Source organism: Chelonia mydas, chromosome 24, assembly GCF_015237465.2.
Source record: "Chelonia mydas isolate rCheMyd1 chromosome 24, rCheMyd1.pri.v2, whole genome shotgun sequence".
NCBI classification, from domain to species: Eukaryota; Metazoa; Chordata; order Testudines; family Cheloniidae; genus Chelonia; species Chelonia mydas.
In genome coordinates this window covers 18203958-18214641 of record NC_051264.2, presented here as the reverse complement: position 1 = coordinate 18214641, position 10684 = coordinate 18203958, and the positions used below count along the sequence as shown (strand labels likewise).

The window sequence follows — 10684 nt, the reverse complement described above, 5'->3', positions numbered from 1 at the left end:
AGGCGGGGGCCCAGGCACGCGGGGTAAGGGGCCGCCGGGCGGGGGGCGGCCGGGCATGTGGGTAATGGGCTGGCAGGCGGGGCTGGGCCCAGGCATGCGAGGTAAGGGGTCGCCGGGCGGGGGGAGGCTGGGCATGTGGGTAATGGGCTGGCAGGCAGGCGGGGGCCCAGGCATGCGAGGTAAGGGGTCGCCGGGCGGGGGGAGGCCGGGCATGTGGGTAATGGGCTGGCAGGCAGGGGTGGGGCGGGTAACATGGGGTAAGGGCCCGCCAGGCGGGCAGGGGGCCAGGCATGCAGGTAAGGGGTCGCTGGGCGGCGGGAGGCCGGGCATGTGGGGTAATGGGCTGGCAGGCAGGCGGCGGCCCAGGCACGCGGGGTAAGGGGTCGCCGGGCGGGGGGAGGCCGGGCATGTGGGTAATGGGCTGGCAGGCAGGCGGGGGCCCAGGCACGCGGGGTAAGGGGCCGCCGGGCGGGGGGCGGCCGGGCATGTGGGTAATGGGCTGGCAGGCAGGCGGGGGCCCAGGCACGCGGGGTAAGGGGTCGCCGGGCGGGGGGAGGCCGGGCATGTGGGTAATGGGCTGGCAGGCAGGCGGGGGCCCAGGCACGCGGGGTAAGGGGTCGCCGGGCGGGGGGCGGCCGGGCATGTGGGTAATGGGCTGGCAGGCGGGGCTGGGCCCAGGCACGCGGGGTAAGGGGTCGCCGGGCGGGGGGAGGCCGGGCATGTGGGTAATGGGCTGGCAGGCAGGCGGGGGCCCAGGCACGCGAGGCGAGGGGTCGCTGGGCGGCGGGAGGCCGGGCATGTGGGTAATGGGCTGGCAGGCAGGCGGGGGCCAGGCATGCGAGGCGAGGGGTCGCCGGGCGGGGGGAGGCCGGGCATGTGGGTAATGGGCTGGCAGGCAGGCGGGGGCCAGGCACGCGAGGCGAGGGGTCGCCGGGCGGGGGGAGGCCGGGCATGTGGGTAATGGGCTGGCAGGCAGGGGTGGGGCAGGGAACATGGGGTAAGGGGCCGCAGGGCGGGCAGGGGGCCAGGCATGCAGGTAAGGGGTCGCCGGGCGGGGGGAGGCCGGGCATGTGGGGTAATGGGCTGGCAGGCAGGCGGGGGCCCAGGCACGCGGGGTAAGGGGTCGCCGGGCGGGGGGAGGCCGGGCATGTGGGTAATGGGCTGGCAGGCAGGAGGGGGCCCAGGCACGCGAGGCGAGGGGTCGCCGGGCGGGGGGAAGCGGGGGGTCCGGGGGCAGCCGCTGAGCCCATCCCCGTCTCCCCAGCCCTGAAGGACGAGCGGTTCCAGCTGGTGGAGTTCACCCAGAAGCAGGTGCGGATCCTGCTCTCCGACGTCCGGCTGGAGGACGAGGGCGGCTACTTCTGCCAGCTGTACACCGACGACACGCACCACCAGATCGCCTCGCTCACCGTGCTGGGTGCGCGGGGCCGGGATGGGGCGGGAGGGGCGGGTGGCTGCGGGGTCGGGGGGCTGGGACGGGGCGGGGTGTAGCTGGGGGCCCCAGGGGGGCTGTTGAAAAGGACAGGGGGCGGCTGCCCTGGGGATTCTGGGAGGGGATTGGGGGTGGCTGTCCCAGGGGGTAGGGGGGTGCTCTGGAACGGACAAGAAGTGGCAGCCCCAGGGGCCTCTGGGAAGGGATGGGGGGGGCGGCTGCCCTGGGGGATTCTGGGAAGGGATTGGGGGGGGCGACTGCCCTGGGAGATTCTGGGAAGGGATGGGGGGGCGACTGCCCTGGGGGGATTCTGGGACGGGACGTGTGGGGGGGTGGCTGCCCTGGGGGGATTCTGGGAAGGGATGGGGGGGGCGGCTGCCCTGGGAGATTCTGGGAAGGGATGTGGGGGGCGGCTGCCCTGGGGGGATTCTGGGAAGGGATGGGGGGGGCAGCTGCCCTGGGAGATTCTGGGAAGGGATGTGGGGGGCGGCTGCCCTGGGGGGATTCTGGGAAGGGATGGGGGGGGCGGCTGCCCTGGGGGGATTCTGGGAAGGGATGGGGGGGGCGGCTGCCCTGGGGGATTCTGGGAAGGGATGGGGGGGGCGGCTGCCCTGGGGGATTCTGGGACGGGACGTGGCGGGGGGTGGCTGCCCTGGGGGATTCCGGGAAGGGACAAGAAGTGGCTGCCCCAAGGGCCTCTGGGAAGGGATGGGGGGCGGCTGCCCTGAGGGATTCTGGGAAGGGATGGGGGGGGGGCTGCCCTGGGGGATTCTGGGACGGGACGTGGCGGGGGGTGGCTGCCCTGGGGGATTCTGGGAAGGGACGAGGGCCCAGCCCCAGTGACCCCCCTGTGTCTCTGCAGTGGCCCCCGAGAACCCCACGGTGGAGGTGAGGGAGCAGGCGGTGGAGGGCGGGGAGGTCGAGCTGACGTGCGTCGTGCCCCGGTCGCGCCCCGCGGCCACCCTGCGCTGGTACCGGGACCGGCGGGAGCTGCGAGGTGAGGGGGGCAAGGGGCCTATTCCCCGCTAGGGGCGTGGGCCGGCTGGGGGGCAGGGGACCCGTCCCCTCCGGGATGAGGAGGCTGGCTCAGGGGCTTGGGGGTGGGGCAGGGCCGTCCCCTGCAGGGCTGGCGGGGGGCTGGGGCCGGGCGGGGTCCCCCTGCGTCGCTCACCCCGGGCATGCCGTGGCAGGACTCAGCAGCCGGGAGCAGCTGGGGAAGGTTTTCCGGGTCAGCTCGTCGGTGCGGCTGCGGGTCGAGCGCCGGGACCACGGGGCCATCGTGACGTGCGAGGCCACGCACCCCGCCCTGCGCGGGCAGCGGAAGCAGACGCAGTACGTGCTGGACGTGCAGTGTAAGTGCGGGGGGAGAAATGGGGGGCAGGGCGCAGATGGGGGTGGGGGTAAGGGGGGGTGGGGGGCAGGGAGCCGCTGGGGATGGGGCTGCCCTGGGGGGCGCGTTCCTCGTGTCACAGTCGTGTGTGGGGTTGGGCTGGGAGCTGTGGCGGTGGGTCGGGGGCGGTGTGTGGCCGTGGGCTGCTTTGGGTTGTGGGTGTGCAGAGGGGCGAGTTGTGGGGTGGTTTTGGGTGCACGGGGTGGGGGGTGGGGGGCTGGGGCTGAGTTGTGAGAGGCTGGAGCCGTGTTATGTTGTCCTGTGTGCGTCGGGTGTTGCGGGGGGCAGCGTGTTGTTGTTTTGTGTGGGTTGTCGGGGGGGTCGTAGGCTGCCGTGTTGCTGAGGGAGTTCGGGGCTGTTGGCGGAGGCGGGGAGTTGTCATGTTGTGGTGTTGTGCTGGGGGACGCACCGGGCGTGTGCTGGGGTTGTGCGGATGGAGTGAGCTGTGCTGTTCTGGGGGAGTGCCGGGTTGTTGTGATGCTGGGGGTCACGGGATTGTGGTGGTGTTGGGTTGCTGGCGGGGGGATGGGGGCGTTATGTTGTGTTGTCGGGTTGTGGTGGTGTCGGATTGCTGGGGGGACATGGGGGCGTTGTGTTGCTGGGTTGTGGTGTCGTGCTGGGGGGCGCACGGGGCGTGTGGTGGCGTTGTGCGGCCAGGGTAAGCTGGGCTGTTTTTAGGGTGTGCGGGGGGGTTGGGTTGTCGCGTTGTGGGGTTGCGTAGCCGCCGGGCTCCCTGTGCAGCCGCCCTCGTCTTCTCCCCGCAGACTCGCCCACGGCGCGGATCCAGCCCAGCCAGGCCGTGCTGCGTGAGGGCGACACCCTGCTCCTCACCTGCGTCGTCAACGGCAACCCGCTGTGAGTGACCCGCAGGGGGCCGCGGGCTGTGTGTCGGGGCACTGCTGCGGGGAAGCTCGCAGCGCCAGGTGTGACTCAAGGTGCCTGGGGCAGCTCTCCCTGGAAATGCCAAGGTCAGGGCCTGGGTCCCAAGCCGAAGTCCGAGGGCTTCAGCCCAGGGCAGTGGGGCTCAGGTGGGTCCCGGGGTCCTTAGTAATTTTGGTTGTCAGAAGGGGCTCGCGGTGCGATGACGTTTGAGGCCCCGTTACAGGGGAAAGCACAGGGAGACGGTTGTCAAACGATAAAGCAACCAGATACCTGCAGACACTTCAGAGTCCCGAGATCAGGATCCCAGCAGTAGTGGTGAGTTTGCTGCCTTGCAGGTCCCTCTGGAACACAACCACACAACCACACACAGCTGGGATGGGTCATTGCGTCCTTTGCTCCAGAGGGAAGACGTGGGACTGACGACACAACGGAGAAGATGCAGCTGCCCTTTATATTTTAGGGCCCTACCACATCCAGGGCCACGGATCATGAAATCTGGTCTCCCCCGGGAAATCTGGTCTCCTGTGGGCTTTCACCCTATACGATACAGATATCACGGGGGAGGCCAGCGTTTCTCGAATTGGGGGCCCTGACCCAAAAGGGAGTTGCAGGGGGGTCCAAAGGTTATTTTAGGGGGGTCGCAGTATTGCCACCCTTACTTCTGCGCTGCCTTCAGAGCTGGGCGGCCGGAGAGTGGCGGCTGGTGGCCGGAGAGTGGCGGCTGGTGGCCGGAGAGCCGTGGCTGGTGCCCGGAGAGCCGTGGCTGGCGGCCGGGCACCCCGTTCTGGAGGCAGTGCCCCGCCAGCAGCCGTGCAGAAGTAAGGGAGGCAACACTGCACCCATCCCCTACAATAACCTTGCGCCCCCCCCCCCCAACTCCTTTTTGGGTCAGGACCCCGACAAGTACAGCGCCGTGAACTTTCAGATTTCAGTAGCTGAAATCGTGACATTTATGATTTTTAAAATCCAGTGACCGTGCCATTGAGCAAAATGGACCATGAATTTGGGAGGGCCCCATTTATATTCCTTTTGCCGTGTGGCTGGCACGTCCTGTGTCCCGAACACAAGCTGCCCAGCACATGGCAAGGAAAAGCCTGTCCACCGGACGTGCCTTTCTGACCCATCAGGTGTATCCCCTGGCTCCTTTCAGGGGGTTCATTGTACAGCTGATGACCCTTGGTGGGCCATGGATCAGGCTGGGCAGTGCTGAGGTGTCCCCCAGAAACACAGCACAAGTTTGGAAATGCAGCTCTAGCCTGTGTGTGTCTAACTCACACTACGAAGGAGAGACAAACACAGAAAGCAGAGCATCACACTCGGCAAATCATAGCACTGTCGCAGACGCCTCACACGGCAGATCTGGCACGAGTCACTGCCATGTTCTGATACTGGTATCAATAGTATCATAAAGTGTCCCCCATATTTCATACAGCCTCACACCAGGGTCTCCAGCTGTGGGCACTGCTGCGGGGAAGCTCACAGTGCCCGATGTTCCCAGAGGCTGGGATATGGGGGGCCGCGTGTCTCAGTCCCAGGTGTGTGTGTCAGGAATCCTGCATCACCCGGTGATCCGTGCTGCTGCCCATCACCCTGGTATTGGGCTGGCCCTGCCCGCTGGCGCCAGGGGACGGATCGCAGCTCTGTGAGCCGGGCAGGGCCTGGCCCAGCTCACCGCCCCCTCCCCGGTGTCTGTCCCCGCAGCCCCACTGAGATCACGTGGAGCCGGGCGAACGACTCGCTGCCCGAGCGGGTGCAGATCCAGGGCGCGGAGCTGACCCTGCCAGCGCTGAACCCGGGGGACAACGGCACCTACGCCTGCCAAGCGGCCAACAAACACGGCCGCGCCTCCGACCAGTATGTGCTGGTGGTCTACGGTAAGGAGCCCCCGGCGCCCCGCACTCCCGACCCGCAGCCCCCAGCGCCCCGCACTCCCGACCCACGGCCCCCAGCGCCCCGCACTCCCGACCCGCGGCCCCCAGCGCCCCGCACTCCCGACCCGCAGCCCCCAGCGCCCCTCACTCCTGACCTGCGGCCCCCAGCGCCCCGCACTCCCGACCTGCGGCCCCCAGCGCCCCTCACTCCTGACCTGCGGCCCCCGGCGCCCCGCACTCCCGACCTGCGGCCCCCGGCGCCCCGCACTCCCGACCTGCGGCCCCCGGCGCCCCGCACTCCCGACCTGCGGCCCCCGGCGCCCCGCACTCCCGACCTGCGGCCCCCGGCGCCCCGCACTCCCGACCTGCGGCCCCCGGCGCCCCGCACTCCCGACCTGCGGCCCCCGGCGCCCCGCACTCCCGACCTGCGGCCCCCGGCGCCCCGCACTCCCGACCTGCGGCCCCCGGCGCCCCGCACTCCCGACCTGCGGCCCCCTGTTGACCTGAATTTATGGGGCTAGCTTATTACGGCTCGCCAATGAGCTGACCGGAAGATATGTAGGTTCTTGTCCCGTTTCAGGCTGCAGGGTTGGAGAACACAGAATTTTCCACATTGTGGGTGGGCTCTCGGGGTGTGTGGCCAGGACACTTATACTGAGGACAATACCAAAATTTCAAGATCTTCATTCAAACGAATGGAAGGATAATCAAAGGTCTAAAGCAATCACAAAGCAGTCATGCAATGCTGTGGTCCCTGGCGGGAACCGCTCTATTCTCAAAGACGATTTAAACGAGCAAACTCACCCCCTTCCCTGGAGACCTGGTCGGGGGCGACAGAGGAGCAGCCTTGTCTCTGGCACGTCCGATGAATTCGATGGTCCAGGTTCCCCCAGTTGGCAGAGATCAGGGTCGAGTGGCTAATAGCTTGGCAGAAGATAGAAAAAGCAACCCCTCGACACGGTTTTATAGGGTCCTGGTACTGCCCTGGATTTTCATATCAGTGCCCAGCCTGCCAGGCCCAAAGCTTATATCCTCACCCAGCTAAATCTTTGGGGTCCCTTATTCTTTAGGCTCACATGTCTTCATACACGTTAGTATCGACTATCTCATCCCCAAAACCGTTATCTTTGGCCTAAACCATGGCGTCCCTGCTCGGCGGTGAACCCGGCGGGCACCGGTCCCTTCCAAACGCATGGGAAACACGTTCAGGTCTCTCTTCCGGTCTCCCCTTCCCCAGACTCAAAAGGGAAACCGAGGCCGTTTCTCTAGGCCAAAGGTTACAAACACTTACACCGACTCGCTGGAGCTAATGGGCAGGCCTGGAGGTTCCTTGTTTTACAGCCAGGTATTATGAGCAACAGAGACGAATTCGGTATCAACAAAACCCAAAGAAAATAACACTAGAATCAGTCAAACCAATGAAGAAAACACATTATGCAAACTAGCCTCAATGGCTGCCCCCCCGGCGCTCCTCACTCCCGACCTGCAGCCCCCTGCCCCCCCGGCGCCCCTCCCGACCTGCAGCCCCCTGCCCCTCTGGTGCCCCTCACTCCCACCCCAGTGCCCCCGGCCTCCCAGCGCCCCTCACTCCTGACCCGCAGCCCCCTGCCCCCCCCGGCGCCCCTCACTCCTGACCTGCAGCCCCCTGCCCCTCTGGTGCCCCTCACTCCCGACCCGCAGCCCGTAGCGCCCCTCACCTGCGACCCGCAGCCCCGACTCGCAGCCCCCGTCCCCCCAGCGCCCCTCACTCCCGACCCGCAGCCCCCCACAGCGCGGCCGGTGCCCCTGAAGTGCCCAGGGCACAGTGCAGAGCAATGGGGGGCTGTGGGGGGCAGCACCGGCAGGAGGGGGGCGGCCCGACGCAGGGCGAGTGAATGGTGCCATGTGGCCCAGGCCTGCGTCGCCGGTCCCCCTGGGTCCTGCCCCCCCCGACAGCGCCCGCCGGCAGCGGCCCCGATCCCGGGGGGTGAGACCCGGCTCCGCGCCAGGGACCCTCCGTCCCGTCTCCAGTGCAGAGCGGGGGGGGGGGGTCCAGGCCCGGTCCCCGCTGACCCCCCCCTCCCGCCCCCAGACCCCGGGGCCATCGTGGAGGCCCAGACCTCGGTGCCCTACGCCATCGTGGGCGGCATCCTGGCCTTGCTGGTCTTCGCCGTCATCTGCGTCCTGATCGGCATGGTGTGGGGCTCCGTCCGGCAGAAAGGTACGGGGCGTGGCGGGGGGGGCGGGGCAGGGAGGGGCTGGGCCAGAGGGGGTGGGGTGAGGAGGGGAGGGGAGTGGACAGAGCGGGGGGGGGGGGCAGTGGGGGTGGGGCTGGGCCTGGAGGGGGCGGGGCAGTGAGGGGAGGGGAGAGGACAGGGCCGGAGGGGGAGGGGCAGTGGGGAGAGGGGACAGGGCCGGAGGGGGCGGGGCCGTGGGGGGAGGGGAGAGGACAGGGCTGGAGGGGGAGGGGCCGTGGGGGGAGGGGACAGAGCCAGAGGGGGCGGGGCAGTGAGGGGAGGGGAGGGGACAGAGCCGGAGGGGGCGGGGCCGTGAGGGGAGGGGAGGGGACAGCCGGAGGGGGCAGAGCAGTGAGGGGAGGGGACAGAGCCGGAGCAGTGAGGGGAGGGGACAGAGCCGGAGGGGGCGGGGCAGTGAGGGGAGGGGAGCGGACAGGGCCGGAGGGGGCGGGGCCATGAGGGAAGGGGACCGAGCCGGAGGGGGCGGGGCAGTGGGGAGGGGCCAGGCCGGAGGGGGCGGGGCCGGACCGCCCCCCCTCACTTCTCCCCCCGGCAGGGTCCTACCTGACGCACGAGGCCAGCGGGCTGGACGAGCACGGCGAGGTGCGCGAGGCCTTTCTCAACGGCGGGGGCAGCCACAAGCGCAAGGAGGAGTTCTTCATCTGAGCCGGGGCGCGGAGCCGGGCGAGCCGGGCCGAGCCGGGCGCCTCCGGACCAGCCCGTCGAGCCGCGGCCGAACCCCGGGGCTGGGGGCTGGTTTAATTTCTGAAACCAAGGCCTGTGTGCCAGCAGCCTGGGGTTCCAGCCCTGCCCCTGGGCTGTGAGGCCCCGCCTCCGACAAGAAGCCCCACCCCTATGCAGTAAGACCACGCCCCTGGGCTGTGAGGCCCCGCCTCTGACAAGAAGCCCCGCCCCTATGCAGTAAGACCACGCCCTTGGGCCGAGGCCCCACCCACCCTGTGTGAAGGTCCCCACTCCAGGGACCCAAGGTGGTGTCCTTTGCCCAGGCAGATGGGGGGTCGGGTGGGGTGGGGGGCTGAAGCAGGGGGTTCTGGCCTCACCCACAATACAGTGGGGGTGGCCACGCCCCTTTGATAGGGGGGCAGGTCTCCAGGGAAGCAGGGAGGGGGTGGAGACCGTGGGGTGCTTTTGTAAACAGCTTAACTGTGCCGCGACTGGATGGGGGATGGAGTCCCTCCCCCCGTGGGGCCCGGACTCCTGGGTTCTATCCCCGGCTCCAGGAGGGCATTGGGGGGTTTACGGGGATGGAGGGGTGGGGGGCTGGGAGCCCGGACTCCTGGGTTCTATCCCTGGCTCCAGGAGGGCGTTGGGGGGGTTACTGGGGTGAAGGGGGGGGCTGGGAGCCCGGACTCCTGGGTTCCATCCAGGGCTCCTGTATTCCTGCTGTGGGCCTTAAAAGCAGGTTGGACTCTTTCTTTAAAGCCATGATTGTTGGGGGGGGTGGGGGGGTGGGGTGTCTCTCTGTCCATCAGTGTCTGTCCGTCCTCGTCATGTGACGTCCTCACCAAGCACAACAGCCTGAGACGGGGCCGGGGGGGGGGGCGGAGGAGCTGGGGGGCCGGGGCTTCTTGCCCTACCCCCAGGAACTCGCCTGCCATGGGGCACCCCCGGGCCCAGAGGGGGTGAATGGGGCAAATCCAGATTTCACCCTCCTCCCCGCCAGTGCACCAGCCCCTTGGCTGCCCCCAGCACTGGGGGTGCTGCCGGGGTGGGGCATGCTCGCCCCTCACAGGCGGGGCCACAGTACCCCCCCCCCCCGCCCCCCGGGCATCGGAGAAGCCGGACCCTGAATCCCCTGGGTTACATTGGGAAAGAGCTTCCCCATCACAGCCTGCCGGCGAGCGGGGACCCCCCTCCCAGCGCCGGGCGAGGGGTCCCCCTATAACCCGCCCCCACCCCTACCCCAGAGGGGCCGCGTCCTATGCCGGGTGAGGGGCCCCCCCTATAACCCACCCCCACCCCAGAGGGGCCATGTCCCAGTGCCGGGCGAGGCGTCCCTGTATTACCAGCCCCCACCCCACCCCAGCGGGGCCTCGTCTCCTCCCCGATCCTCTCTGACCCCCCCACGTCCCTGACTTCCCCCCAGATCCTCATGCCTCCCAGCCCCCCCCTTTGTCCGGAAGAACCCCCCGTTGGGTCCCAGCCCCGTCTCTGGCTGGAGGTTATTTTCTAGCGTGTGTGTCGCGGGAGGGGAGAAGGGAAACGAATGGGAGAGATAATAATTAATATATAACCGGGGTGGGGAGAGGGGGCTCTGTGGGGGGGCCAGGCCCCCCCAGCCCGAGACTGTTCCCCCGCCCCTGCCGCAGCCTGAACGTTAATATATATGTAAATATCTGTCGCCTTTTAACCGCCTTTGATACTTCAATAAACTCCCCGATTAATTCTTTTAACCCGAGTTGGGGCAGAGACCTGGTTTGTGGGGTCCGTCCTGGGGGACCCCCTGTTCCGCCTTCAGAAAGTGTCAGACGGGGGCCTAAAAATCACAGCTTGGGGTTGAGAAATGAGGGACGCGGGTTGAGTGAGATCCTGGGTTTCTCCGAGGCGAAATCCCGAGGGGGCTGAAGAAAAATCATGGGCTCCCCCCAAATCACGGGCCCCCCCTCCAGACTCGCGGGGTGCAATGGGCAGAACCAGGCTGCACCAGACAAACGTGACCCAACGTGGCCCTTTCTCGGGCCAGGGCAGCTGCCAGCGCTGGGGCCCGGCCTCCTACCCCACTGCCCCGCTCAGCCCCCCACGGCTTCCGCAGGCCCCCGGGGAGCAGCGCCAGGAGCCGGCTGGGTGGCGGGGCTTGGGGCAGTGGCTGAGAACAGGAATGGTGGGACCCCCACCCCAGCAACCCTCCCATGGCGGGGACACAGGGCAGGGC

General features: G+C 68.4%; 1 protein-coding gene across 1 annotated transcript; it reads left to right on the top strand.

Moving 5' to 3' along the window:
• Positions 1 to 1264: 1264 nt before the first annotated feature.
• On the top strand, positions 1265 to 10210 carry CADM4 (cell adhesion molecule 4; the record flags this gene model as incomplete). The annotated part of the gene is given in 7 exon segments (XM_037883525.2): positions 1265 to 1417; positions 2295 to 2429; positions 2623 to 2784; positions 3587 to 3677; positions 5406 to 5578; positions 7647 to 7775; positions 8348 to 10210. Coding segments are annotated over 7 exon segments (953 nt in total), but the record flags the coding sequence as incomplete, so codon positions are not given.
• Positions 10211 to 10684: the final 474 nt, after the last annotated feature.